Below are 26,590 nucleotides of genomic sequence, written 5' to 3'. Positions count from 1 at the left end.
TCATCTTCATCGCTCAACCTCTCACTTCGCTCTCCTCTCGCTCGCTGTGGTCTGCTAGGATGGCTACTGAGGCTACAACGACTCTTGTGGCATCCACGTCGGCCCTCGAACCGCCGGTGAACCGCGCGACCTTCGCCTCACTCGGCGTTGAACCGTTCCTCTGCAAGGCGCTCCAGGCCATGGCAATCCGCAAGCCGACCGGCGTGCAGGCTGCCTGCATTCCACAGATCCTCGCAGGTGCGTTCGTCTCCATCCGAGCCCATCAGAGCGAAACGGGGTTGCCAGGAGCTGACATCTCGCCTCTCTCATCGAAACAGGCGCCGACTGCATCGGTTCCGCTCAGACGGGTTCGGGAAAGACGATTGCGTTCGCACTGCCGATCATGCAGGCGCTCTCGCGGGATCCGTACGGCGTCTTTGGCGTCGTCCTCACCCCCACCCGGTGCGTCCCTCTCGCTATTTGAGCTGGCCTTGCAGCGTGCTGAGAAGCTCTCTTTCCGTAGAGAGCTTGCCTTCCAGATCGGCGAGCAGTTTCGCGTCCTTGGCGCATCGATGAACCTGCACTCGACCGTCATCGTCGGCGGGATGGACATGATGCACCAGGCTATCGAGCTGAGGAAGCAGCCGCACATCATCATCGCCACGCCCGGACGGCTGGTCGACTTGATGAAGAGCAATCAGGGCGAGTTCAGTTTGGGGCGTGTCAAGTTCCTCGTGTGTCGCGGTTTCGCCTCTTCACTTGTCCTTATTGCTCACGCCTTCGCTGGCAGGTTCTCGACGAAGCCGACCGTCTCCTCACGTCCACCTTCGCACCCGAACTCTCTTACATCATCGACCAGCTCCCCTCGACCCGGCAAACTCTCCTCTTCACCGCAACGCTCACCGAACCCGTCCTCGCGCTTCAGAACAAGCCGCAAACGCCCGGCAAGCCCAAGGTGTTCACGCATGTCTCGCGCGAGGTCATCACGACGCCGGCGGGCTTGACGCAGCGTTACGTATTCATCCCGAGCCAGGTCAGGGAGGTCTACCTCACCTACCTTCTCATCAACCTGTGCGCCCTCACCGGCGCGCAACCCTTACACGCCCCCGCGCCATCCAAGCCTTCCGGCAAAGGCTCGAGCTCGGCATCGAAGAAGCGCGAAGAGGCCGAAGACACCGGCCCCGTCCTGCCACAAACGATCCTCTTCGTCCCACACTGCCGCACCGCCGCCCTCCTCCACTCTCTCTTCTCCCAGCTCCCGTCTCCGATCCCCTGCACCTCCCTCCACTCGCACCTGACCCAAGCAGACCGCCTCAAGTCGCTCGCCATGTTCCGCCGCCAAGCTGTCCCGCTTCTGATCGCGACAGACGTCGGCTCGCGCGGTCTCGATATCCCCGAGGTTGCGGTCGTTGTCAACTGGGAGGTGCCACGCGTGCCGGATGACTACATTCACAGGGTTGGTAGGACTGCGCGTGCGGGGAGGAAGGGAACGGCTATCACATTCGTGACGGAGGGAGACGTCGAGTTGGTGCAGGTGCTCGAGGAGCGGATAGGTGAGTCACAGTCTGACGCGGGTTCGGTGGTCGACGTTCGAGTTGCAGCGCTGATGCCATGTGTCGTACGGTGTTTACCCACAGGTACGCAACTGCAAGAGCTCGAGCTGCCCGAAGAACCCGTTCTCGAGCTGCTCAACTCGGTATCGATGGCCAAGCGCATGGCGAACATGGTGTGCCGCTTGCCCTCGCCCCATCTCGTACCCGCTAACCTGCTCGCGTCTCGCAGGAACTGCACTCGGAAGGCTTCGGCGCGCGACAGGAGAACAACAAGAAGAAGCACGGGATAGACAAGGCGTCGCAGCAGCAGAAGAAGGGCGGGAAGGGACAGAACAAGTCGGCTCAGGCGGCGGGCAAGGGAGGAGCGGTCGGCACGGGGAAGAAGAAGGTCAAGAAGGACAGAGGAGCGGCGGCAGCGTGAGGCGACGGCCTGGGCCGTACGCGTTCTCCTTCAGATTGTTGCTACACTACTGCATTCTCCCGCAAACACTCGTTCGACGAGGTGAGTTGGTTGGACCCTCGCCTCCTCGCTTCTCTTCCTCCTTCGCCACTTTCGCTCGACTTTGCTCGCTTCGCTGGACTTGCGCCGGCTCTGCGTACATCTGCACATCACTCTCGAGCGCACCGCCACTCCCGCATCGAAGCTTGTCAACCCACGGGCCCTCCTCACCTCCTGTTCGTCTCCACTTCCTCAGCCTCATCAACTCTGCGCTCTCGCTCTCGTTCGCCTGCACGCGCGATGGGCGACGACTACCCAGCAGTAGGGACGACCTTCTCGCTCCCTCTTCCCGCCATCCTCGACTCGCTGCGCGCCGTTCGCCCCCTCCTGCTCTCACCCTCCCACGCGCCCTCATCGACAGACGAGGTCCACCTCGAACCGCGTCAGGTCGAGTTGCAGACGAGGGCACACCCGCTCGGCAAGGGTGTGACGGTCCAGTGCAAGCTGGGGTCGAGGAAGGGCGGGCGCAGGAGACCGGGCGAGAAGAGGCTGTCGGACGACGAGTTGTGCAGGTGCGTAGCGAGGCTGCTCCTTTTTCCTCGATAGGCTGCTGTGCGTCTCGCCAGGCAGACGCTCACAGTAACGGTTGACGCTCGCAGCTTCCGCCTCGTCCTGCAACTCTCCGACTCGACCGCTGACCGTTCCGCCCCCTCCTATGTCGTCACCGAGTCTCTCCCACACTCTCACTACACTCATCAGCACCAAAACACCCTCTTCCCTCGCGACTGCTTCGAGAATGACGCCCCCTCCATCACGCTCGACCCCTCCCCCTCCTCCCGCATCGACTTCGAAAACCGCCTTCTCGTCTTCCGCTCAGGCTATACCGTCCCCATTCTTCAGTCCGATATCCCCCGCACGACAGCGCACTATCGCTCCTCGAACCGTCGACGCCCCGCTGCTTCGCTCGACCACGACGAGAACTGGCGGCTTTGGGAGGATGTAGTTGGACTTGACGGCGCACGGGAGGCGAAGCGGCAGAGGAGGGATGTCGTCAGAGAGATGGGTGGGATGGGCGCGCTGAAGGCGTGGGGATGGGTCGACGGGCTTGACGAGTTTGGGGAGGGGGAGGAGGAGGAGGAGGAGGAGGAGGAGCGGCTCGCGGAAGAAGTCGCCCAGCACGGGACGGTCATGGACGAGGCGAGTGGCCCGATCGGTACTACTGAGGGTCGAGTGGACGTGGCACGTTCGATCGGCGAAGAAGTCGGGAACGAGCAAGACGCTGGCGATGAAGGCGAGCAGAACGGCGTTGCCTCAGCCTCTCCCTCGCCGCCTCCCTCCCTTCCTCCCCAAGGTCAACAAGCATCGTCGGGAATCAGCAAGAGGAGGCGTTCGAGGACAACCGCCTCGCCCGCCTGGCTGCCTGGCATCGCTCGCAGCTCCCGCCACGCCACTCGCCGCGTCGCCTCTGTCGAAATCCCGGAGGCCACGGATACTGAGCGCAACGTCTACAGCGGGATAGCGGCGGAACAGCAGGAGCAGATCGACGAGATGGACGAAGCGATGCGACAGGACGAGGAGGCGCTCGACAAACTCGCTGCAGACGTCGCAGCTTTCCTCATCCGCCCGCAAAGGATGCAAATTATGTCTCGATCTACCACGCTCACCGACATCGCAGCTCCTTCATCCTTGACGCCTTTCACGCCTCCTCCGCGCAACTTCCGCCCTGCTTCGCCCACATCGCCGACCGACTCTGCCGTCACCGCCTCGTCGCCCGCCGGCTCGTACTTCTCACCTTGCGGAGAACGCGACACGTCGCTGTCGAGCGTCGAGACGCCGACTCGAACGTTTGCGCGGCCGCGCGCTCGCAGCGTTCGTTTCGCCGACGAGGAAGAGGCGAAGCAGGTTCGCGCGGCGGTGAGTGCGCCGGCGAGCGTAATGATGGAGTGCAAGCACGAAGAGAAGCAGGAGTTGGTGTCGGACGACGTCGACAAGGAGCGGGAGCTCGACAAGGAGCGGGAGCAGCAGGCGCTTCAGGGGCTCCTCGGTCTCTCTGGCTGGCGACCGCAGCTGTCGCATCCTTCGAGCGACGTTATCCAGCAGTCGGCAACAGCGGCGCCTGTCGCTCAAGCGCCACCCCAGCCAGCCGTCTCGCACGCTCTTCCCGAAGGCAACGGCGCGACCGCCGCCTCGCAAATCCCTGCCGGCCCGTCTCCCTCGGCGACCTCAGCCCTCGCCTTCCGCCCTCGCGTCTCCTCAAAAGCCGCAGCTCGTCGACTAATGCCTGCGTCTGCACTCTTCATCCCCAGCACACGCAAGAGCGCGCTGACCTTCTCAAGTCGCGCTTCGAAGCCATTCACGCCTCTCACGGTGCAAGCCAGCGGTGCTGCGAGGGCCGTGGCAGTTGCGCAAGCGAGTGCGCGAGAGTGGGAGGGGCGGCAGCAGCAGCAGGGTGCGAGCGGAGGCGGAAGGGTTGGGGGGTCGACGTTGTCCGAGCAAGAGGAGATGGCGCACGCAGAGGCTTTCAAGGAACGCTTGTGGAGAAGCGGCGGAGACTTTGAAGGGGGAAGGCTCGATTCGTGCGCTCAACTCTACCTCGTGAGCGCGTGAAGCTGACCTTCGCCCGCTCTGCAGGCTGTACTCGGCTACTACGCTCGCGAAGAAGCTCGAGCAGATCCGTACCGTCACGCCTTTCGCGACTCCCTCGATCTTCCGCACTCCGTCAAGCGCGGTCTACCTCTCCCTCCTCAGCACGCCGCACCGTCCTTCTCGCGCTCGCCTCCCCAGCCTTCAGTCTCTCCCGACTTTCGACACTCCGCCCGACGTCCTCGCTCTCTTCAACGACAAGCGCGTTCGTCTCGCTCTCGAGTACCTCTACGGCCGGAGCGTGTCGACGAATGAGATGGCTTTCCTCGAGCGGCGGGAGAAGGCGGTCTGGGCGCTGGCGAGGACGATGGCGGCTGTGGCGGACGTCAACGAGCGTGCGATGAGGGTGCGAAGTAGCGGCATCGAGCACAACGAGCCGAAGTGGCAGGCTCGCGGATAACGGCCCGGCACTCGTTGCAGCGCACTAATAGGAAGAGGGCAAAGGGCGATGAATAGTAGGAAGAGGGCAAAGGCGATGGATAAAGAATTGATGGGTGATGACGGACAGTACGTAGCGCGGGAGAGAACGGGAAATCGAGAATATACGAAAGGGTGGCAGGCGCGATCGCACCTCCTCGTTCTATCCGCCGCGGGCTCGCTCCAGATGCATCTTGTCTTCCTCACAGACTCTTGCCGCCTCCTCCTCATGCTAAACTCGCTCCTACGCTTCGCTCGTCCTGCCAGACCAACCGCCTTCGAGTCGAAGCCTCAGGCGCGCGAGGTAGCGACAGTTGTCGATGCCGTGATCGGTTGGCGCAGCGCGTCCGAGGTCGAGCAGTCGGAAGACGAACTTGCCTTGATCGTCGAGGCGATAGACAACGTTGCCGGGGACCAGGTCTCGCTGGCAAAGCCCGGCGTCGTGGAGGCGAAGGTAAAGCGATTCAATCGAGAGCCTGTCAATGATTCTGTCAGCGCGAAGTCCTGCCGTCGTCCGAAGTTCTTGTGAAAATCTCACCTGTGCGCCACCGAGAGTCCGTCGAAAGTGCTCAAGGGGTCGCCCTCGTCCGTCAAGAGCAGCAGTCCGGCCGGCCGACCCAGCGGGCACGACTCGGGGTCGAAGACGTAGGCGCCGACCAGCACAGGCGTGACGCCCTCGAGCCCGCCGCCAATCAAAGCGTAGTTCTTCCGTTCGCGGACGAGCTGCTCGTACGCGCCTAGCTCGTCGCCGGAGAGTTTGGCGAGGACGGGCACGTCTTCTTCGCTCGTCGGCAGCTTAAGGTAGGTGGCCCAAACGGCGCTCTGGCTGCCGCCTGCGACAGGAGCGCTCGAGAGACGTAAGCTGGGCGCGTGCGAAGTACGGGGCGATTCTGGGTACAGCTGAGGGGTGGCGAAGCCGTGCGAGTCGAAGGAGGGCGGATGGAGGTCGAGGGGGAGGGCGAAACCGAGGTCCCACCATTTTCCTCCGCGATCGTAGCCGACGCGAATAATTGTGTTGGTCTGTCAAGTACGAATGTCAACAAGAAGCACCGCAAGGAGAGGAAGAGGACACGTACCTTGATATCTTGCGCAGTAACAAGTGCTCGTACAGGCCCGGCTTGTGCGGTTGCAGAGTCGACCTCACCGCTGAACAGGTGAGCCTGTAGACACTCGTCTGACTCGTTCGAAGTGTGCGAGCTGGTCGGCTTGAGTTCGGGCGAGCTGGCAGAGATGGACGTGGCGACAGTGAGCTGTGAGTGGCGAGAGCCGGAGAGTACGGCATTGGCGTCTGCATCGCGGACCTCGACCACCGCGTCCTTCGGTCTGTCTCCGCCCTCCTGCTTGCTCCCAGTTGCTTGACCCTCCTTGTCCTCCTCTTCAGCATAGGGCGTGCCGGTCGTTCCGCACGCGGGTAGCAGACCCAGCTCCCTCGCCTGAACGAGCCCGAGTTCCGACTCGAGACACTCGTCGACCGGAAGAATGAGGCCAACGCCTTGGTCCCCGTAGACTTCCTCGTAGGTGACGCGCAGTATGCGCTTTTGCTGGGAGACGCGAAGCATTAGTCAAGTCGAGAGACGAGGATTTGGTCTCACCTTGACGTCCGAGATCTCCGCCAAGTCCACTCCCACCGCCGAACTTGGAGCTTGCGAGCGGTCCTGACTGACTGAAGGAGCCGTTGACGGCGTAGCGGGCGTAGGAGCACGGGAGATGAGGGGCGGAGTAGTGGCTGATTCAGGAGAAGGAGGCGAGATGGCATTGTCTCCTTGCACTCCCTCGCAGGCTCCGTCGCCGGACATCGTCATCTGAGCGAAGAATGCGGGACTGGCGAGCGAGGAAACAAGGCGATTGACGTTGTCGACTGGGAGGCTCGGGTAGAATCAGAGTGCGAAGGAAAGGAGAAGGCGCCTGGTGCCTTGTAGCTGTGATGCTATTCGAGGTCGCGGTGGGAAGGGAAGGAGAAGGAGGGCAAAGAAGGAGGAGGGGAGGCAGCAGGTAACGGTCGAGCGTCTCGTAGGGAGACGCGCTGTCCGCGAGTGTCTGAAACAACTCTGGCGAGTTGGACAGCCTGCCTGAGCTCGACTTTGGGCGAAGTCGCGGTTCGGATGAGGAGAGCGATGAGGTCGAGGGAAACGCGACAAGAGCGTGCGGGCTGGTCTGTTCAGCTTCACGGTCTAGCAGGACAGTTTCTGAGCCTGTAGCAGTACGCTCGAGCCTTTCTGAGTGAGCAAGTGACGGGTCGATGGTCAAGAGTTCCTCGTTGAACCTGAACCGCTCACATCTCGCTCACGACCTCGCTCTGAGACTGTCTAGACATGCTAGCACGCACTCCAAGGACCCTCGCGACGCCCTCAGCGTGGCGTATCATCGCCCGCGCGCACTCGTCGCACGCTGCTCCCCCTTCCTTCGCCCCCTCGGGCGTCACGTCCGCCGACACCGAGATCCCGTACGGCGATCCTGCGTGCGCTTCATCTGCCTACTTGCCGCAGAAGGCCGGCGCACGGACGCGGACAGAGGAGGAGAAGCGCGCGGTGACGGAGACGCCCGAGTTGACGCCTCAGCAGCGAGACGTCCTCGAGAAGATCATCCGGGTGGACCAGGCGGGCGAGCTGGGCGCCAACTACATCTACTACGGTCAGAAGGCGGTGTTTGCGGCGGGATCGGACAAGCGGACGACGGGAATCGTACAGGTGCGTTTCGAGGGAACCTGCGGATCTCGGGGCTTTGCGCTGTTTTGACAGCAGCGGAGCTTTTCGTTGATTGATGTAAATCATTCCGAATGTACAGGCCATGTGGGACGGCGAGAAGAAGCACATTGCGGCGTTCGACAAGCTCATTACGCAGCACAACGTCCGACCAACGGCGCTGTACCCGGTGTGGAAGGCCATGGCGTTCGGTCTCGGTGCAGGAACGGCGTTGATGGGCAAGAGGGCGGCAATGGCGTGCACGGAAGCGGTCGAGACTGTCATTGGCGAGCACTACGACGAGTGCGTCCGCGTCTTTCCCACTTTCCGGTCCTTTTTGACCGCGGCTGACTCCCTCGCTCCGCAGGCAACTCAAACAGCTCAAGGTCGACTTCCCCGACCACCCCTCCATCCCCCTGCTGGAGAAGATCCTCACCGAGTTCCGCGACGACGAACTCGAGCACCTCGACACGGCCGTCGCGAACGAGTCGCAGCAGGCGCCGGCGTATGCGCTGTTGAGTGCGGTCATTGCGGGTGGATGTCGCTGGGCGATCAAGACGACGGAGAAGATCTGAGGCGGCGCGAGTTTGAGGAGGACGAGGAGGATAGATGCGCAGTCGCAACCTGTAGCTTTCCTGTTGTGCGCAATCACTATTGAGCATTCCAACGAGTCTAGAGAAGCGCTCTTCTGCACCTCTACACATCCTTCGCTGCTGCTCGACCTTGCCCTCTTCGCTCGCTTTGTTCTTCGCGCCCACCACGACACGCTCACACCGCTGCGTGTGGTTCGCTTGCTGCTAGCGTTACTCTTCAGTGCACACGACCGCTTTCGCGCCTCTGCATTCCGCCGCAACCCCTTGCTCGACCTCCTCACCTCCTCATCAGTTCTCCCCACCCACGACCGTTCACCCTCACCAAACAAGCTGCGGACCCAGCCCAGCATGTCGACCCTGCACGGCATGAGTTACGAACTGCAGAGCCTGGAGGACCAGGTGCAGAACAAGCGCGAGTGGAAGTACGAGATGCGGCGCGAGGCGCAGGAGATCTTGCCGGGTGCGTCCTGCGCTTCTCGAGGCGTGCGAGGGGAGACTGACGGAATGAGGGTGACAGGACTGTTCGTCGGGCCCTTTCAGCCGAGCTGGAAGCTGGAGGTTCTACAGTCGCTCGGGATTACCCACATCCTGTGTATCGCCGAGACTCGCGAGCAGTGCGTTCCTGCCTTCCTTCCTACGCTCGAGAACATGCTGACAATCTTGCGCAGACACATTCTCAAACCGAAGTTTCCGGAGCACTTTGTCTACCTCATCCAGGACATCCGCGATGCCGACGACCAGAACCTGATCCGCATCTTCCCCCAGTGCGCCTCGCCTCTCCTTCCACATCTCTTCAGAACTGACGAGAGGCGTGCGCAGAACCTACAACTTCATTGACGGCGCGCTTGCGGCTGGAGGACGGGTTCTCGTGCATTGCGGAGACGGCATCTCTCGCTCGCCAGCGATAGTGTGCGTCTGAAACACTGTCTTTCGCTCCAAAAGATCCAGCTGACGTCGGATACGTGCGCAGGACCGCCTATGTCATGCTCAAGACTGGCTTGACCCACGAAGACGCGTTTACGTTCGTCCAGGCGAGGAGGTTCTGCGTTGCGCCGAGGACAGAGTTCGTACACCAGCTCGAGGTGAGTGTAACAGCCTCTGCATCGACTGAGAGGACCGTTCGCTCACCAGTTGCGCTTGCAGGCCTACCGCCCGATCATCATGGCTTCGCAGGCTGTCGCGGCAGATAAGAACGCGCAAGCGGGTCAGCGAGTGCGACGGCGTGGACGGGACGACGATGATGACGAGGAGGGCGATGTGAGCATGAGCGGCGGAGGCGGGAACGGCATGTGCGTGCAGTGCCTCCCTTTCGCTTGCGCCAGCTTCGACAAACTGACCACTGGCCTGTCTTTCCCTCTTCTAGGCAGATGGACGCCGACATGGCCCAGCGTGTTCCTTCCGCGCCCGTCTGGACCGGCCCGCAAGCTTGAGCAATGCCTCAACCCCCCGTCCTTCGTCCTTTCCTCCACGCAACCTCGCTCGCATCGCACACTCGATACCCCTCGCCTCTCTCTCTTCGCTGCACACATGTCTAACGTCACTGCTGCTCGTTGCATCGTACATACCCGCTTCCTCTCCGTCTTTGCGCGTAGGAAATGTCAATACCCTTCCCCCCCTCCTTCGCGGATCGCTCGCTGGCGAGAGGGTCCGCTTTCCGTCCACCTCGAGCATGTTCGAGCGCCGTTGTGAGCCTACAAAAGCTAATTACCTTTGCTATCAGACCGAGCCTTTGCCAACCCCACCTCGGTGACGTCGCCTTTCGCAACTTTCTCGACGCTCTCTCTCGCTCGCTTCTCCCTCCTTTGACCTGCTTCTACCACCTAGCAACACAAATCGACGCAAGAATGTACCGCACCGCCCTCCCCACCCTCCGCACCGTCGCGTACGCCCAGCGCCGCACCTTCCTCGCGACCCGCCCGGCTTGCGACTTGAAGGACGCCGCGCAGGCGCTCAACAAGAAGGTTGGCGAGAAGCTCGCGTCCGGTATCGAGACGGTCGAGCAGACTACCGAGTCGGCGAAGCAGTCGGCGAAGGCCGTGTGTCCTTTCGCCTCTTCCTCTTGTGTGGACTCGCTCACCTCGCTTTCGTTACCGCAGGCCACTAGCGACGCTACTGCCGAGGCGAAGAAGCTGGGAGCCGACGCGCAGGCCAAGGGCGAGAAGGCTGCGGCAGACGTCAAGGCGGAAGGTCGCAAGCTCGAGGCGGAGGCGAAGAAGTGAAGGGGAGGAAGAGGGGTATCCGTCGTATCTTAACGAATCAACTGCAGTACCAAGTTGTTCAAAGGGACAGGTCTGCGCAGTACTACAACAATACGAGAGGAAGAGGAAGACGGGAAAGGGAATTCAACAGCAGCTTCACACATCCACCCTAACCGCCGCCCGAGCAGACCTCCTCCGCTCCTGCACGAGCTTCTCCTTCAACTCATTCACCGCAGCAATCTTGTCCTCCATCGCTCGCCGGGCGTCCTCGACAGGTCGCACGTCGAAGTCGTCGTCCTCCTCGTCCGGCGCGGAGAGCGAAGCGAGCAAGGATGCGGCGACGAGTTGATCGCGCTTCGTGACAGGCTGGATGGGAGAGAGGGAGGAGAGCGTGGCGTCGGCCGAGGCGAGAGAGGGGAAGGCGGAGGTGCCGAGGTAGGCTGGGCCGGAGAGGAAGCGGACCTGTGGGAGCAAGCGAGGTAAGCATCGCGGTCGAGCGTGCACACGGAGAAACCGCAGCGTACGCCGAAGGGTAGAGACGCAGGGACGGATGCGCCGCTGAGGTGCGGAAAGATGGGCTCGCCAGTCGCTTGGTCGGGCGTGTCGCCTGTGCGCGTTCCAGTTAGCCAGAGCTGTGCGGATGAAGGAGAAGCCGAGCGCACCCGTCCATAAAAAGCCGCTTGTCTGGCTTCGATGCAGCGAAAGTGCGAGATCGCGACAGTCGCTGTACAGGACCGTTCGACAGCCGTCCATGAGCGAGATCTGCGGGGCGGGGAATCGTCAGCATCGAAACGACAGCTCACCAGCTCGTTACGCACCTGAAGCTGAAAGTCCTGCAGGATCTTGATGAGCGCAGGCTTCAGGCCCGGGATCTCGAGGCCGTTCTTGATGCGGCGGATGAGGCGGATCGGGTCAATCTCGGCGCCAACGTTCTCGAGCAAGCCGCGAATGAAGCCTGAGAGACTGCTGTCAGCGTTGCTTGCGCCTGAGAATGCTTGAACACGCACGAGGCTTGTTCTCCGAGTATTTGAGCAGGTCTTCCCAGAGGTCGTTGTCATTCTGCTCCTTGGCGAACTCGATGGCCTGCGCAGGACACAGTGAGCTTGGCTTCTGCTGGCACGGAATCTTGTTACGCACCCGCTCGACATCGCCAAGCCGCTCGATAATGAGGTTGAGCGCCCGCTTGTTGTCGCCCATCCGGCCGAGGAGGAAGACCATCTCGGGCACGAGGTCGCGGCTGTCGCAGATCTTGTACGCGCGCTCGAGGCTGTAGTAGTTGCTGGCGCGGAGGAAGTCCATGAGCTTCTTCTGGTCGTACTCGGCGTAGAGGTCCACCTGGCGAGACGCGAACGGTCAGCAGCGAAGGAGAAAGGCAGAGAACGTTCGGAGCGCACCTGTAGATCAGAGTAGTCGAATGCAAGATGCGGATCCTTGTCGAAGAGGGCATCGAGGTACATGTAGAGGTATTTGCGGGAATCCTGCAGTTGCGAGATGACGCGGGGTATCTGCGTGCGGCGAGCGAGGTCAGGAGGGTCTGCGAGCAGACGAGAAGCCCGCAACTGACCGGAATGGAATGGGTATGATCGACGAGCAGCTCAATGGCTGTGCCGTGACGCGATTCGGACTCGAGCGCCTTCGCGTTCTTGCGCAGGTCCTCATCGAACTCGATGAGCTGGAGCGCCTGGTCCTGGATGTCGGTGAAGAGGTTGTTGTCGCGGATGAGGGTGAAGACATGCGGGTCGCGCAGCTTGAGGAAGTAAGGAAGGGCTTTGCCGGGTTGTCGGTTCAAGATGTAGCTGCGGAGGCGTCTGTCAGCCTAGTCAACGTTGAGCGAAATCAGCAGCACGCACAGCTCGGTCAGCGCCTGCATCAACACATGCGACTCGGACGCCCGCGTCCTGTCGAGCTGGTTCTTGACGGCGAGGATGACGGCCGAGACGTCGTAGATCTCGTGCGGCCAGGCGTGTATCGTTCGCAGGAGGGCCTAGAGAAGACAGCAATCAGAAACGTGGGTGCACAAGCATGAACGAAAGACGCACCTGTTCGTCATGCCGCAGGTAGTGCGCCAAGATCATCTCGTAGACGAGCCGGCTGAGTTGAGGGTCGTGCGTGGGGACGTAAGGGATGATCGTCTGCGGAGTTTGTCTGCGTCAGTGCGTATCTGACGAAGCGAAATGGGGAAACACACCTCGAGATGGCCTTTCTCGGCGAAGAGGAAGACCCAGTCCTCCCACAGCTTCGCGTTGATGCCCAAGATCTTCGGACAAGAAGCGGCGGCCTTGTCATACTCACCTGCAGGATAATCGAGTCAGCACGATGGGGACAGACGGGAGGGAACTGAGACTCACCCTCCTCGACCAAGAACTCGAGATACTTCTTGCCGACGTCCGTCACGTCAAAGCCGCCCACCGTGCCGAGTCCAGACTTCTCCAAAGCATGCAGCGCCTCCTCGTACCGCTGCATCTCGATCAGCCAGACGATGTGGTCGGACTCGTCTCGGGTCTGGGCGACGACGATATCTTCCGGCGAGACGACAAGAAAGCTTTGTCCGTCGCCGGAGGGACACAAGCTGTAGTCCCGGCATTGGAAGCGGTCGTAGTTGCGCAGGCTGATGGCGTCGGACGAGAGCTCCTCTCCGTCAGGCGAGATAATGCGAAGTTCGGGTCGGCTGCCGGCTTTTCGGCGTTGTGTGCTCAAGTCCTCCGCCTCATCGTCATCGTCTTCTTCGGTCGTGTAGGCGAGGACGAGCAAGTCGCCGTTCTTGCCGTACGGAGCGATGCCGGAGATCATGCAGTCGACCTGAAAGATGGCCGACACCTCGACGTACAGCTCCGTCGCGCTTGGCAAGCCCGGCACAGCGCGCTTCGACTCACGCTCCTTGACGACCGCGACCTTGATGACGTCCGCCCAGGCGATGAGCAAGGTGCGGTCGTCTCGCCATCGCAGGTTGCACTTGAAGAGGTCGGCGCGCGGGCTATCCTCGGCACGGCTGATGAAAGTGATCCGCTGACTCGTCGCCGTGTCGAAGATTCGCACGCCCGCGTCGCTCGCCCAGGCGATGAACGTCCCGCGCCATTCGACAGCCCAGATCGGCCCTTCGCCAGAGTGAAGCGTCACGTCCTTCTGTCCCAGCCAGCCTTTCTCCGACAAGATGAGGTTGCCGGCCATTCCGCCCGAGACGAACTGGCGAGTATTGCGCTTGCCGAAGAAGGGTTCGAGGGCGACGCAGCGCATCGGTCGTTGCATGTCGAAAACGTGCGCTTCGGAAGTCGTGAGCGACTGGATGGCGACACGACCTGCGCAAAAACAGGTCAGGGCGAGTTCCGCAAAAGGGCAAGCAAGCCTTGCGTACCATCCATGGAAGCGCTTGCGACGAACTCGCAGGTCGAGTCGATGCTAAGGTCATTGATCACGGCGGAGTGAGGGCGGAAGCGCTTGACGAGCTTCCCTTCAGGCGACAGGACGAAGAGAGCGCCGTTGTGCGTGCCGAGGATCTGCAAGAAAGGATAATCAGGACAAGCGAGACGGCGAAAAGCGAGGCGCACGCACGGTGTACTTGCTGCAGACCGCTATTGCGCTCGCCGTGTCCTTCGACAGAATGTCCGTCGTCGAGCCACCTAGTCGAGCGTACTTGAGTGTCGGCTCGTCGTCATCTTCGTCTCCCTCGCCGTCGTCCTCCTCGGAGTCTGCCTCTTCCTCCGCATCCTCTTCCCGCTCTTCCGCCCGCTCCTCCTCGTTCTCCACACCTTCGCGCAAGCCATCTCGTCTCCGTTTCTCCAGCCGTGGAGATGGAGGCGGTCGCTCTTCCTCCATTTCTTCCGGTGAAGGTGTCGACCCATCCTCTTCCAGCTCCTCTTCTGCCTCCTCACCCTCGTCTTCCTCAGACTCGGAGCTGCTCTCTTCCTCCGCCCCTCGATCCCCCTCCCGTTTCCGTCTCGCATCCGTACTCCCCCCGCTCGTCACCGAATGCAACAGCCCCTCCGTACTCGGTACAACATCCGCCGCTCGTTGCTTGCCCTTGCCATTTGTCGCACCATTCCCATTGGGCACGTCGAGCATGGAGGGCAGGGCGGACGTCGAGGGCGGAGAGACGGCGGAGAGGACTGATGAGGCTGGGCGAGGGGGAGAGAGCGGAGAGGTGCCGAGTGAGCGAATCGAAGAGGCTCGTGAGGATGCTGGCATCGCATCTGAGCGCGTTTGGCGAGATTTCAAGCGAGCGAGCGAGGTGGTCGAGGTCAAGCGGTGAGCGGTCGAGGAGGTGGGGCAAGTCGCTTCTCTCGAACAGCAGCTTCCGAGCCAGTTTTTGCAGCGCAGCGTCCGTGGTAATACACAAGTGAATGGCCGAAACCAGCCGCAGCGAAGGGGTCCCCTCAACCCTCCTATGACCCACGGATGGTGTACTTCTCGCGCTGGACCTCCGGGTTGAACAGCTGCGAAGAAGACGGCGTCAGTGATATGTTCCAAGTGAGAGAAAGTGCACAGGAAAGGACGAACCTCCCACCGCGACGCCGGGAAGATATCTGCGGGTTAGAAGGAAAGATCCAGTTGTCGACGCCGGAAGACACGAGAGAGAGCACCAAACGCACGCTTGTTCCGGTTGTACCAGCTACGCTCAATCACCTTTCCCGCATGAGACTGCACGAAGAGAGACTGATCAGCTATCCCCGAAAAGATAGAGGGCAACGAGCAGAACGCACCTCGTCCTTCTCGATCTTGGCGTCGTGCGTCAATCGGATGTCGTCGTGCACGTCAAAGTTGAACATCGGGCCCGACTTGCCGCGATATTTGTTGACGATAAAGTCGTCTGCGACGGAAAGGAGGAATCAGTTCTAGCTTGAGAGGGCGTTTGGAGAAGGACAGTGACGACGAACAAAAGGTGTAGTGCTGCATGTGACAACGAGAGTCAGCAAACAACTGAACCTTCGCAAGGGAGGAAGCGAACGCACATGCGGAATGATCAGATCCTCCTTGATGTACATGAGGTTGTCGACGGAAACGCTGCGCAACTCTGGGAACTGCTGCCGACATTTGTCGAGGAACTGCGCGATTGTGTCGCCCTTCTTGCACTGCATAGGCGCCAGCCGCTCGTCAGTCTCGCTCGTCCATCTCAGGCCTCAGCGAAACGGCCAGCAGTATCGCCTAACGCACCGAAACGACCTTCCGATGCCCACTCCCGTCCCAGTAGGAATACGTGATCTCGATCGGCTCCTGCTTCATGTCCTCCTGCATCTTCAACCACTTCTTGCGCAACTCGTCGCGCTCTTTCCGCTCGGCTTCTTCGCGCTCGCGGTCGGGGAGGAAGTGCGTGTCGACGGTTGGGTTCTTGCCGAGTTTCGGCTTCTTCGAGGGCGGTTCAGCTGGATGTAAGGAACGGTCAGCGGCAGAAGCGAACGCAGAAGCAGATTCGTACGCACCCTCGTCCCCATTGGGCGAGTCTCCCTTCTTCGGCTTGAACGACTCGGTCTCCTCCTCATCGCCATCGTCGCCAGCGAACGACAGCTTGACCTTGCCCTTTTCCTTCTTCTTCTTCTTGACCTTGCGCTCCTCTTCTCTGCCGGCGCCTCACCCATCTCGTCAGTCTCCCCACAAAGCGAGCCTTTTTTGGCACGGAGGTTTGTACTCACTTGACCTCCGCCGCACCAGCAGCCTCCTTCCTCGCCTGCTCCTCGAGCTTCTCGCGCGTCTCCTTGAACTCGGACAGCTGGACGAGACCGTACGTCGACTTCTTCAGCGTCTCCTGCACGTCCTCCGTCTTGCCGACGAAGCGGTCCGAGCCAGTACGGTTGCGAGTCGCAGTCAGGTCCTCCTTCTGCGCCGCGAAGCCGTCCTGTCGAGAGCGAGCGAACAATGTCAGCCGGCGTCTCGAGACGGATGTGAAGGGTCAGTGGACGCACCATCATCTCCTTGCGCTTCTTCTCGAGCTTGGCTGCGGAGCGTAACACGGCGCATACGAGTGTCAGAACGGTGGTGAAGAGAAGTGTCGCGCACAGCGACGACGAGAGCTCACCGATGCGCATCGCCTCCTGAGCCGACATTTTCGATAGCTGCGAGTCTGTCTAGCACACGAACGAAGCAGCACGAGCGAGTGGAAGCGAGTTGAGCGAGCTGGTCGAGGCCAAAGGAACGTCTCCGGTGTTGGCTCCTCCTCGCCCTGCTCACCCCGCTCGACTGACGCACTTGCTGCTGTTCTCGCTACCACCACCGCACTCGCAGACACAGACTACCCCCGGCCACACAGCACGCAATGGCGAGTCGACGCCGTCCTCGCTCCATCAGCCACCTCATCTCGCTCAAGGCCCCACTCGCGCGCACACGCACTGACACGCTCTCTGACGCGACACGCAGGGCGACTCGAGCTACGACTACCTCTTCAAGGTGCGCTCCCGCTGTCCCGACTCGCGTAGACGCCTTGTCGGGCTTGTGCTGATCGCGCTCTCCCCTCTCTCTTCCTGCGCGCGTCGGATACAGGTCGTCCTCATCGGAGACTCGGGCGTAGGAAAGAGGTGCGTCGCCATTGCACTCACCCGCTCGTGCAGACCGCGCTGACCCTGCTCCGTCTCTCGCGCAGTAACCGTACGTCCGCACCCATCCCGTCCCTCTCCCGGCTCCCGCACCCTCTGAACCTCGTCCGTCCGGCACACGCGCAGTTCTCTCGCGGTTCACCCGCAACGAGTTCAACTTGGAGAGCAAGTCGACTATCGGCGTCGAGTTTGCGACGCGGTCTATCCAGGTCGAGGGGAAGACGATCAAGGCGCAGATTTGGGACACGGGTGCGTTTCGTCCGTTGGCTGGGGCTGCTTACTGCCCGTCTGTCCGCTGCACACTGGCAGTGAAGACGTGCTCCAACCCGCATACCGTCATCTGACCGCTTCGTTCGCGCTCCGTAGCTGGCCAGGAGCGATACCGCGCAATCACCTCTGCGTGCGTCTCCCCTCCTTCTCCTTCTCGCGACGCACGTCTGATACACTGGCGCGCACAGCTACTACCGCGGCGCAGTCGGCGCCCTCCTCGTCTACGACATCGCCAAGCACGCGACGTACGTCAACGTCTTGCGCTGGCTCAAGGAGCTGCGCGACCACGCCGACTCGAACATCGTCATCATGCTCGTCGGGAACAAGAGCGATTTGAGGCACCTCAGGGCGGTCCCGACGGATGAGGCCAAGCTGTTTGCGCAGGAGAACGGGTTGAGCTTGTGGGTCCCGCGCGTCCTCCACCGTTTGCTTTGGAGTGTTTGCTAACTTTTGAACCGTACCCAGCATCGAGACTTCCGCACTCGACGCATCCAACGTCGAATCCGCATTCCAAACCATCCTCACCGGTGCGCTCCCGCTCCTCGTCCTGTATTCCTCGACCATCGGACGCTAACGCTGCTCGACGCCCGCAGAGATCTACAAGATCGTCTCGCAGAAGCAGCTCGAAGCAGACCCCATCTCGTCGCAACGTCCCGGCGCAGGCTCGACGATCGAGATTGCCCCCAGCGCGAACGACGGCGGCCAGAACCCGAGCGGCAAGTGCTGCTGAAGCAGGGCGGAGCTGGTCTCCCTTTTTCCCCTCGGTGCGGAGCGGTAGAAACGAGTTTGCGTGGTTGCAGCAGGTTCAGAGCGGTTCTCCTCCCTTTTGTACGGTCTATCGGGTTCACACACATACTCTCTCCTCGAGCGCATAAGACCCCCTTTCGCGTTTTCCTCGTTCGTGTGCCATGTCAAGCCCCTCTCGCAGTTGTCCTCTCCCGTCCAGCGAGTGAGCGGCACACCGCGAGAGCGGGATACGGCGGCGGGTGCGCTCCAGCCAGCTTCTCGCGGTTGGCCGTCGCGAGCAAGAGCAATCGCCTTGCCGTGTCGCTTGTCCCCCGCCGTGAGATTGTCCTCGTCGCACGAAAGGCCTGCCGTCGAAAAGTTGGGGAACCGCGGTCTTCGTTTTTCTCGCCCGCTCACCGCGAGGGCGGCGAGGCGAGCGATTTGCAACCCGCACGCGAGATGCAGCCGGATTCCGCTCGATTGGAGAAGCAAGGAAAAGCCCGCGCCCGCAAGGTCGGAGCTGGGAGGAGAATGTTTGCTCCCGGCGAACTTTGCGAGCGAGCAGGTGGCGCACGGCTGAAGAGGAGGTGAGATTGGGTGCGTGCATTGCGTGTGAAGCAAATGCATTGCGTGCAGTTCAGGCCGACTGGCGTTATCGCGCTCCGCAAGGGAGGAGGCGCAGGAGCTGGGGAAGCTGGCGTCAAGGCAAAGTTCGGCTGGGGAAGCATGCTGCTCCTGGTGGTCGCCAGCAGGGAGTGAATGGTATCGAGCGGCGGGAGACCGTGTTGCCGTGGGGTCGCGGGAGTGAAGCAGCGTGGTGGTGGCAGAGTTTCTTGGCGGGGATGGCAAAATCGGGTGTCTGGAACACTCTTGCAGAGCGTGTCCGAGTGGGTTGGCGAGCGGGGAGAAGCCGCGCGGTGTGGCTGCTGGCTCGGACAGCTTTGTGCCGCGCAAACGCTTTTCTCGCCTCGCTTGCAACGGCTCTCTCCTCCTTCTTTCCTCTGTGTGTCCCGTGTGCTTATCCTCCGCCTTTCACTCACTCACCGCCAGCCAGCCCAGAGCCACCCGCCTGCCACCGTGCGTTGACCCCTCTCCGAACCTTCGCAAGCTTGCCCGCCGCCGCTCGCCACCACCCTCGCTCTCCGCCTTTTCGCGCCCTGCCCGCCAGACTCGCTCCAGAACGTCAAACAGGCGACGCCACCGTTGTCGGCAGCCGAGCGAACGCTGACCCCTTGCCACCCACCTCTCGTCCTTTCCTCCTTCTCCCCCGTCGCCGTCCTCGTCATCCCTCCTCCCTCGCGCTCGCCGACTGCAGATGTCCGGCTCCGACCCTACCGAGGCCAGTTTCGAGGCCCTCTCCCACCGCCTCGACGAGAACTCGCGCGCAAAGAACGGCAAGGACGACGACGGTTTCGTCTTTGAGGAGAAGCGCGCGCCGTCCCAGACCACCGGCGACGATGAGGAGTACCCCGACGCGCCCACCGAGGAGGAGAAGATGACCCTGAGGCGTGTCGCTGGCCCCATCAACATCGCGTCCTTCCTCATCGGCTTCATCGAGCTCGCCGAGCGCTTCTCCTACTGTGCGTCGTCCGCGCTGTCCACGACGCAAGCCGGACACTGACCTGCTTGTCCTCGCGCAGACGGTTCGACCCAGGTCTTCACCAACTTTATCCAGCAGCCTCTCCCCGAGGGTTCGACCACTGGCTCGTCGCACGCTGGCCAGACGTCCGGCGCTCTCGGCATGGGCCAGCAGGCGTCGACCGGTCTGACGACGTTCAACCAGTTCTGGGTCTACACGATGCCCCTCTTCGGTGCCTACATCGCCGACACCTACCTCGGCCGCTTCAACACCATCGCCTGGGCCATCCTCATCTGCTTGATCGGCCACGTCCTCCTCGTCGTCTCCGCCCTCCCCTCCGTCATTGCCCACCCCAACTCTGCCATCGGCGTCTTCGCCGTTGCCATCATCATTATGGGCGTCGGAACTGGCTTCTTCAAGTCCAACATCTCGCCCCTCATCGCTGAGCAGGTCGCTTCGCACCGCCTCTACGTCAAGACGCTCAAGAGCGGCGAGCGCGTCCTTGTCGACCCGGCAGCGACCACTGCGCGCATGTACAACTGGTTCTGTGAGTTCTCCGCGTTCGACCTCGCTCTTTTCGAGTTCCTACAGGCTGACTTCTTCCTCCGCGCAGACCTCCTTATCAACGTCGGTGCCCTCGCTGGACAGCTCGGCATGGTCTACGCCGAGAAGCGCGTCGGCTTCTGGCTCGCCTTCACCCTCCCGACCGTCGTCTTCGCCCTGACCCCGATCGTCCTCTTCCTCGGCAAGAACAAGTACAACCGCACCCCTCCCGCCGGCTCGTCGCTCGGCAAGGCCTTCCGCATCCTCAACATCAACTTTAAGCGCGCCGGATTCTCCCCCAAGGCGTGGAAGCGCTCCGACTTCTGGGAGGCCGCCCTCCCCTCGCAGTTCGCGACCGCCGAGAAGCCCGCGTGGATGACTTGGGACGACACGTTCGTTTGGGAGGTTCGCCGTGGATTCAAGGCGTGCCAGGTCTTCCTCTGGCTCCCGCTCTACTGGCTCTGCTACAACCAGATCAACAACAAGTGCGTCCCGCGCCGCCTCTCTCGTGTCTTTCTCGCGTGCGAGAACGATCGCTGACCGCTCCCGTCGCGCCCCGCAGCCTCACCTCGCAAGCCGCCGTCCTCAACACCCACGGTCTCCCGAACGACGTCCTTGCCAACCTCGACCCGTTCGCGCTCATCATCCTCATCCCCATCTTCGACCTCGGCGTCTACCCCGCCCTCCGCCGCGCCGGCATCAACTTCTCGCCCGTCAAGAAGATGTTTGCCGGATTCATCTTTGCCTCGCTCTCGATGGTTTGCGCCACCGCCGTCCAGGCTCACATCTACGCTACCTCGGCTTGCGGCACGCACGCTGCGACTTGCGACGCCATGCCGTTCATCCCGACCAACGTCTGGATCCAGACCCCCTCCTGTGCGTTTCTCCTCCGCCCTCCTCCTCCTCCTCCTGCTTCGTCCTGACTCTTCTTCGCTCGCAGACGTCCTCCTCGCCCTCTCCGAGATCTTCGCCTCGATCACCTCGCTTGAGTACGCCTACACCAAGGCGCCCAAGTCGATGCGCTCGATGGTCATGGCCGTCGGCCTCTTCATGACCGCCATCTCTGCCGCCCTCGGCGAGGCCTTCCTCGCACTCTCGGCCGACCCGCTATTGACCGTCAACTACGCCGTTTTTGCCGGCCTGTCATTCGTAGGCGGCGTTGTCTTCTTCATCGTCTTCCGCCCTCTCGACCGCGAGGAGTCCCACCTCAATGAGCTGGCCGCTGGCGCCGCAGATGCGACTCGAGCACGCCTTCAACACGAGAAGGGGGCGTGAGAAGGGGGTGTGAGTTAGGGAGCTTTGTAGCGTAGCCAGTCGTGCAGTGGTGTAAATCGCAGTTTCGTGATTCAGGAGTGCACCGGGCAGTGCGTTCAGCAGCAACGTCCTTCCCGCGTTAGACAGACAGCGATAGCAGCGGTGCCAAGCCAGCCTTGCATAGCGCCCTGCAGTCTGCTCGCGCTGAATGGGCGCGCTTTGCGCGCGTGAAGTCGTCGTTCGTCCAGACATCAGCACCGCGGCCGCAACGCGTCCCAACGCGCCGCTGAAGGAGATTACATTCTGCGCCTAGTACCTAGACCCAATAGCCCGATTAGTAGCAGGAGGTGGGGATGTGAAGGGACCGCTCCTTGTCCCACGCAACTCGTCCCGTCCTTTTCCCTCACACGCCGGCCCTGTCGCGCGACAGCCGACTCTGCACAGCATAGCGATCGTTCAATCCAGCCCAGCCAAATCCGTCCCGCCCCTGCTGCTCGAACAGCTCGTTCCGCCCCTCCTCGCCTCGTCACTTCGGCAGACTCGCCAGACTCGATCGTCCGAGAAAGCGTCAGGGCTTACGAGTGCCCTATCCAAGCAGCACCAAGCAGCTCGTCTGCGCCTTTCCAGGCCGCGCCCGCCCTTCCCTCGCCGCCCAGCTTCGAGTCTCCTCCAGCCAACGCCCAGCGAGAGACCTGAGACGGTGCCAGACGGACCAGCGCGGGCGTGAGCATGCGGGCCAGTACCGAGTACTCTTCCAGCTGTAATCTAGCGGGGCGCTGTGGTGTGCAAGGGTCGAAGCTGCACCAGCTCTCTCGTTGGCCGCATGCTTCTACCCTCAAACCCCCTCACCCTGCTTTGCCTCTCTCTGCTGCTGTCTTCTGACTCTGGACGACCTCTCACCACCTCTCCCCTCACTCGCGCACCTCCGCTCGCGCCATGAGTCTTCCCGCCCGCTCGTCCTCACCCGAACGGCCTCCCTCTCCCGCGTCCGACGAGGATGATTCGGACATCGAGTTCGAGGAGGTCATCCTGCCAGCCTACGAAGCCCGCGCCACTGTCGACGACCCTGACCCCGACCCCGACCTAGCCATCGCTGAACGCCTCCTCGAAGTCGCTGACAACGCTCCTCCTGGTTCTGCGGTCCCGGCTACGCTCGGCGGAGGAAACGGGTTGGCGAGTGCGGACGACGCTGCGCAGGGGAGGAGGGACCGGGCAGGTCAGGCTGGAGAATCGTTGGAATCCGTACGTCCTTCTCCTACCCTGTCCTCCAACTCCTCGTGTTCCCCCAGCTCAGCCGGTACTCATGCAACCCTTCTTGTAGTTCCCTCGTCTCGCAGACTTCACCGTCGGAACTAACAGGCAGAGGGAGAACGCCTTTGTCCGCTCGACCCGCACAACGCTTCGTTCGCTCATAGATCAAGTAGCTCGACGCGTCGTCGTTCACCCCGACTCGGCCGCTTCCTCCGCCTCTGTCGGCCCAAGTGTCCGCCCGTTCGCTGCGTTCCTGCCCGTCAAGAAGAAGTCAAGAGGGAAGAAGCGGCGTCCGACGCTTGAGAAGGTCAGCGGAAGGGAGGGGAAGCGGCGCAGGGTAGGAGACTCTGGGACTGGCGATGCGACAGGCGCGCAGCATGTCGGCGAGGAAGAGGAGGATCCGAGGGACGCGGGAGACGAAGACGACGACAACTACGAGCCGGTCGACGATGACGATGACGAGGATGAGGACGATGACTACGACCCCGACGACGACACGGACACGACCCATACTAGTACAGACTGTCCTGTCGGTGACGACGTACGCGCCTACGCCGCTCTGCAGATTGTGATCGCCAATCTGGAGCGGCTTCGGCAGGGACGTCCGTCACGATTCGTCGTCGCGGGGTCGCCCTCTCCGCTCCTCCCGCCCAACAACCAGATTCTCTGCCGCCCTCTCCATGATTCCCAGCCATCTACCTCGACCACCCCGACCGAGATCACCTCCTCCTCCTCCCTTCTCGCGGCGTCGATGGTGGTGAACAAGAAGTACCACTTGTTCGACAACTACACCTTCTTCTCCCTCTTCTCCGTCTTCCTCCTGACCCCGACTTTCGCTTCCGACCTCTTCACTTTCCTCTCCTCCGCCTCACCAGACCATCCCTTCCGAATCAAGATCAACCTCATCGGCCGAGTTGAGGATACCGTGCAGTCGAAGGACGGCCATCGCAACGTCGATCTCGATCGTCTTGCGAGCTTTGGGCGGAATGCGAGGACCGCTGCCGTACACGTTCGCGTAAAAAGCCGGGCGGATGGTGTCCTGGGCGACCTTCGAGCGACGGTCTACTACCGTGCCTCGGTCCAGCCTCGCGAGAAGTTGGAGCAGCTGTTGCTGGATGCGGGATGGACGGGAGAGGGTTGGAAGAAGCGTGTTGCGCCGGCGGAGCAGCGGAAGGTGCAGCGCTGGATCGACGCCCTTCAGGACGAAATCGACTCGACTTTCGACCGCGACCTCCCCGCCGTCCCCGCAGGCGCTTCCCTCAGCGGGCCGACCTCGCCCAGCTCGTCAACCTCCGTCGGCGGCTCGACCGGCGGCTCGACCTCCCCTTCTTCTGCTCTCTTCTCATACCCTCCCTCCGTCAACGACGTCTGCAAATACTGGCACCTCGACCCCTCAGGACGTCCCCTCCCTCCGCTGCCCTCCCCCTCGAAGCAGTACAATCTCTGGCGTGAAGGCGGAGTATGTGACTCGCTATGGACGGCCAACGCCTCGGATCCAGCGACACAGTCTCTCATTCAGCCTCAGCTCTGCACCTTTCCTCTTCCCTCAAGCGATTTCCCCGATTTCCAACTGCACGTCGGTGCGTTCTCGACCCTCGAAGCCGCCCAGCAAGCGGTCGTCGCGCTCCTCGAGGAGAAGAATCTCCTCGACCACTCGTTCCCGCCCAGCGCGCTCGGTCGCATGACCACCAACGTACCTCGCGGTGTCGGTCGGGCCAGTCGCTTCGGAAGGCACAAGACTTCGGGCGCTGAGCATACAATTCTTGCCTCGATGCAGTGCGTTGGGGCTGTTTGGCCTGATACTTCTCTGCGGATTGCGCTGATTACGTTCTTCGGTTCCCTCCCTCCTAGTGCGGTCATCAACAACGCCGGCAGCAGCGCGCCAGCTCCTCCTTCCGTTCCTTCTTCCTCGCCTCCTCTGCCTGCGCCCGCCACCGTCGCCTCCTCCGCGTCCGCCGTGTCCGTCGAGTCCGTCAAGCCGTCTGCGATCGGACCGTATGTCGCCCAGGTCTACACGTCGTCGGCAGGTCACCTGGAAGTCGGGATTCAAGAGACCCCCCTCTTCGACCTCGAAGGCTGGCACCGAACATCGGCTGTCGGCGTCCTTTTCCCGTGGTACAGGTTTGCGACAAAGCCGGCGCCTGATCAGCTTGAGAACATGAGTAAGGGACACGCTGGCGGGTCGAGCAAGGGTAGTCGGTCGAATCGCGGGCAGTTTGTCGATCGGGAGTCGAGTGTGAGTTTCACGTTCTCCCCTCCCTCGTTTTGCCGCGTTGACTCCTTCTCCCGGTCCAGTTCACCGAGAAGCTGCTCATGATTCGCGGAGCAGGCAGGGAGGTAAGGACAAGCCTGACCACTCAACCCGCCGACTTTGCCTAGCTAACTCTCCAACTCCTGCCGCTTCTCCTCCTTCCTCCTCCTCCTCCTGACTCTCCCTCTCCTTCCCCGCCCCTCGCAGGTTCACCTTTGCCTCAACATCCAGCAGTCCTCCCATGCCTACGGCAGTCCTCCCTCCACCTGGTATTCTTGGCACCTGGACTTGCCGTCCTGCGCCGCGGTACCCTCCAAGTCGATGTGGCTCCGAACCAGCTCGCCTATCCACAAAGCCTTGATCGCCATGGTCAACCCCGGTTCAGATCCTTCCGCCCCGACCATCAAGGTTCCCTTCAACCTGCGCCAGAAGAGCAACGACTTGCTGATCCAGCGCATCCGCCCGACGAGCGAGCAGGATGACGGAAAACCTCCCCCGCGTCAACTCTCGCTGCTCGACCCGACCAACTTTACAACGACGAGCGTCAAGAAGGCTTGCCAGTTCCTCCTCGAGTGCGACGACTTCTGCGAGCAGACCGCCGTTTCGCGCGTCAACCCCGTCTTGACTGTTGAAGAAAGCGAGCTCCTGGTGCGTGGACTTACTCTTCCCTCTTGCTCGCTTTTGCTGAACCTCTCTTGCTTCCTCCTCCTTCCCTCCTTCCTTCGCCTTCACCGACTGTTTTCCTCCTCCGCATCAGAAAAATGTCATCGAGGAGACGCCGCCTGCTCGTCTCGCGTACGACATGTACCAGGCTCAGCGCAGCAAGCCAGGCGGGATGCGGAAGGGCTTGCCGGTATGTTGTCTGTTCCATCGCTCTCCCTGCTTCTCCTTCCTCCTCGCCGCCCTCCCTGCCTCCTTCCGCCTCCGTCCCTCTGTCCTCCTTCGCTTTCCCTTGATCCTCCTGCCTTTGCAGAGTCTCTCTGCCCGTCATCGGGCCTTTCTGGGTCCCCCTCCCTCCATTAGCACCCTGCTCACTGTCCTTCGCTCCTACAGGTCACATTCGCAGGCGGCTTCGTAAACATCTATGCCGACCCGCAGATCGGATTCAAGCGCGTGCTTGTGGCCGCCCGCCAGAACGACGTCCCTTCCATCCTCTCGCTGCCCAACCCTCCTCCCCCCGCCTCCCTCTGCTTCCTCTCCCTCTCGCCTCAGAATCAGATCCTCGTCTGGAGACCTCCCATGCCCCAACCTGTCCCGCTCTCGCGCCTCGGCACACTCGCTCCTGCTCTCGCCGACACAGTCCGCACGGCCATCCGAGCCGCCCTCCGAACCGCCCGCTCTCCCCGCGCCGCCTTGAGCAGTCGGAAGGCGGACCTGGAGCAGGGAGGAGGCGGAGAAGGTCGCGGAGGAGGAGGAGCCGAAGCGCGAGAGGGAGGGAGCGCACATGCCGGGATGGAGTTGCAGGAGTGAGGAACGTCGCAGGAGGGAGGAAGGGGATGGGAGGAGGGAGGTGGGAGTATAAGGACTGGGGACACGGACTGAAGACAGGCGCGAGGAGTGGGGTGAGGTGCGAGCAGGGGATGAGGGATGGAGTGAACTGCGAGGAGGGGATGAGCAAAGCGAGGAAGGTAGGCTTGACTGCGATGGAGAAGGAGGGTGGGATTTTGCTTGTTGCTCTTGCGCCGCTTGTCG

General features: G+C 61.9%; 11 protein-coding genes across 11 annotated transcripts; 8 read left to right on the top strand and 3 right to left on the bottom strand.

Annotated features, from left to right (window-relative positions):
• Nucleotides 1-59: 59 nt before the first annotated feature.
• RHTO_01110 (ATP-dependent rna helicase dbp8) lies at nt 60-1,953 on the top strand (the record flags this gene model as incomplete). The annotated part of the gene is made up of 6 exons (XM_016414794.1): nt 60-237; nt 318-441; nt 503-713; nt 770-1,532; nt 1,617-1,705; nt 1,762-1,953. 6 exons carry the CDS (start codon nt 60-62, stop codon nt 1,951-1,953), a joined length of 1,557 nt encoding a protein of 518 aa, XP_016273015.1.
• A 318-nt stretch (nt 1,954-2,271) lies between these two features.
• RHTO_01109 (uncharacterized protein) lies at nt 2,272-5,014 on the top strand (the record flags this gene model as incomplete). The annotated part of the gene is made up of 3 exons (XM_016414793.1): nt 2,272-2,543; nt 2,631-4,547; nt 4,603-5,014. 3 exons carry the CDS (start codon nt 2,272-2,274, stop codon nt 5,012-5,014), a joined length of 2,601 nt encoding a protein of 866 aa, XP_016273014.1.
• Nucleotides 5,015-5,275: 261 nt separating this feature from the next.
• RHTO_01108 (uncharacterized protein) lies at nt 5,276-6,827 on the bottom strand (the record flags this gene model as incomplete). Its single annotated transcript, XM_016414792.1, has 4 exons — nt 5,276-5,507; nt 5,570-6,051; nt 6,108-6,572; nt 6,624-6,827. 4 exons carry the CDS (start codon nt 6,825-6,827, stop codon nt 5,276-5,278), a joined length of 1,383 nt encoding a protein of 460 aa, XP_016273013.1.
• A 516-nt stretch (nt 6,828-7,343) lies between these two features.
• Nucleotides 7,344-8,287, top strand: RHTO_01107 (ubiquinone biosynthesis monooxygenase COQ7; the record flags this gene model as incomplete). The annotated part of the gene is made up of 3 exons (XM_016414791.1): nt 7,344-7,718; nt 7,816-8,015; nt 8,080-8,287. 3 exons carry the CDS (start codon nt 7,344-7,346, stop codon nt 8,285-8,287), a joined length of 783 nt encoding a protein of 260 aa, XP_016273012.1.
• A 366-nt stretch (nt 8,288-8,653) lies between these two features.
• RHTO_01106 (serine/threonine/tyrosine-interacting protein) lies at nt 8,654-9,735 on the top strand (the record flags this gene model as incomplete). Its single annotated transcript, XM_016414790.1, has 7 exons — nt 8,654-8,765; nt 8,823-8,919; nt 8,974-9,069; nt 9,125-9,214; nt 9,276-9,387; nt 9,449-9,594; nt 9,669-9,735. 7 exons carry the CDS (start codon nt 8,654-8,656, stop codon nt 9,733-9,735), a joined length of 720 nt encoding a protein of 239 aa, XP_016273011.1.
• Nucleotides 9,736-10,149: 414 nt separating this feature from the next.
• RHTO_01105 (uncharacterized protein) lies at nt 10,150-10,524 on the top strand (the record flags this gene model as incomplete). Its single annotated transcript, XM_016414789.1, has 2 exons — nt 10,150-10,341; nt 10,402-10,524. 2 exons carry the CDS (start codon nt 10,150-10,152, stop codon nt 10,522-10,524), a joined length of 315 nt encoding a protein of 104 aa, XP_016273010.1.
• Nucleotides 10,525-10,659: 135 nt separating this feature from the next.
• RHTO_01104 (vacuolar protein sorting VPS41) lies at nt 10,660-14,562 on the bottom strand (the record flags this gene model as incomplete). The annotated part of the gene is made up of 14 exons (XM_016414788.1): nt 10,660-10,965; nt 11,028-11,110; nt 11,166-11,265; nt 11,322-11,458; nt 11,511-11,586; nt 11,641-11,838; nt 11,898-12,008; nt 12,068-12,299; nt 12,354-12,487; nt 12,543-12,635; nt 12,692-12,795; nt 12,852-13,799; nt 13,856-13,997; nt 14,053-14,562. 14 exons carry the CDS (start codon nt 14,560-14,562, stop codon nt 10,660-10,662), a joined length of 3,174 nt encoding a protein of 1,057 aa, XP_016273009.1.
• Nucleotides 14,563-14,882: 320 nt separating this feature from the next.
• RHTO_01103 (protein of XAP5 family) lies at nt 14,883-16,538 on the bottom strand (the record flags this gene model as incomplete). The annotated part of the gene is made up of 11 exons (XM_016414787.1): nt 14,883-14,933; nt 14,998-15,023; nt 15,090-15,138; nt 15,201-15,307; nt 15,375-15,387; nt 15,450-15,569; nt 15,652-15,860; nt 15,918-16,054; nt 16,128-16,330; nt 16,398-16,429; nt 16,511-16,538. The coding sequence occupies 11 exons, from the start codon at nt 16,536-16,538 to the stop codon at nt 14,883-14,885; spliced, it is 975 nt and encodes a 324-aa protein (XP_016273008.1).
• Nucleotides 16,539-16,747: 209 nt separating this feature from the next.
• RHTO_01102 (Ras-related protein Rap-11A) lies at nt 16,748-18,024 on the top strand (the record flags this gene model as incomplete). The annotated part of the gene is made up of 9 exons (XM_016414786.1): nt 16,748-16,750; nt 16,849-16,878; nt 16,972-16,995; nt 17,040-17,076; nt 17,151-17,273; nt 17,391-17,424; nt 17,483-17,695; nt 17,760-17,821; nt 17,888-18,024. The coding sequence occupies 9 exons, from the start codon at nt 16,748-16,750 to the stop codon at nt 18,022-18,024; spliced, it is 663 nt and encodes a 220-aa protein (XP_016273007.1).
• Nucleotides 18,025-19,335: 1,311 nt separating this feature from the next.
• On the top strand, nt 19,336-21,417 carry RHTO_01101 (proton-dependent oligopeptide transporter, POT family; the record flags this gene model as incomplete). Its single annotated transcript, XM_016414785.1, has 5 exons — nt 19,336-19,600; nt 19,661-20,146; nt 20,213-20,627; nt 20,705-21,018; nt 21,083-21,417. 5 exons carry the CDS (start codon nt 19,336-19,338, stop codon nt 21,415-21,417), a joined length of 1,815 nt encoding a protein of 604 aa, XP_016273006.1.
• Nucleotides 21,418-22,332: 915 nt separating this feature from the next.
• Nucleotides 22,333-26,368, top strand: RHTO_01100 (uncharacterized protein; the record flags this gene model as incomplete). The annotated part of the gene is made up of 7 exons (XM_016414784.1): nt 22,333-22,638; nt 22,718-24,423; nt 24,499-24,883; nt 24,943-24,984; nt 25,106-25,546; nt 25,656-25,751; nt 25,952-26,368. The coding sequence occupies 7 exons, from the start codon at nt 22,333-22,335 to the stop codon at nt 26,366-26,368; spliced, it is 3,393 nt and encodes a 1,130-aa protein (XP_016273005.1).
• Between the last annotated feature and the right edge of the window lie 222 nt (nt 26,369-26,590).

This window comes from Rhodotorula toruloides (assembly GCF_000320785.1).
Source record: "Rhodotorula toruloides NP11 unplaced genomic scaffold Scaffold12, whole genome shotgun sequence".
NCBI lineage: Eukaryota > Fungi > Basidiomycota > Microbotryomycetes > Sporidiobolales > Sporidiobolaceae > Rhodotorula > Rhodotorula toruloides.
Note: the sequence above shows the minus strand (reverse complement) of the source record. Positions and strands in the feature narration are given on the sequence as shown.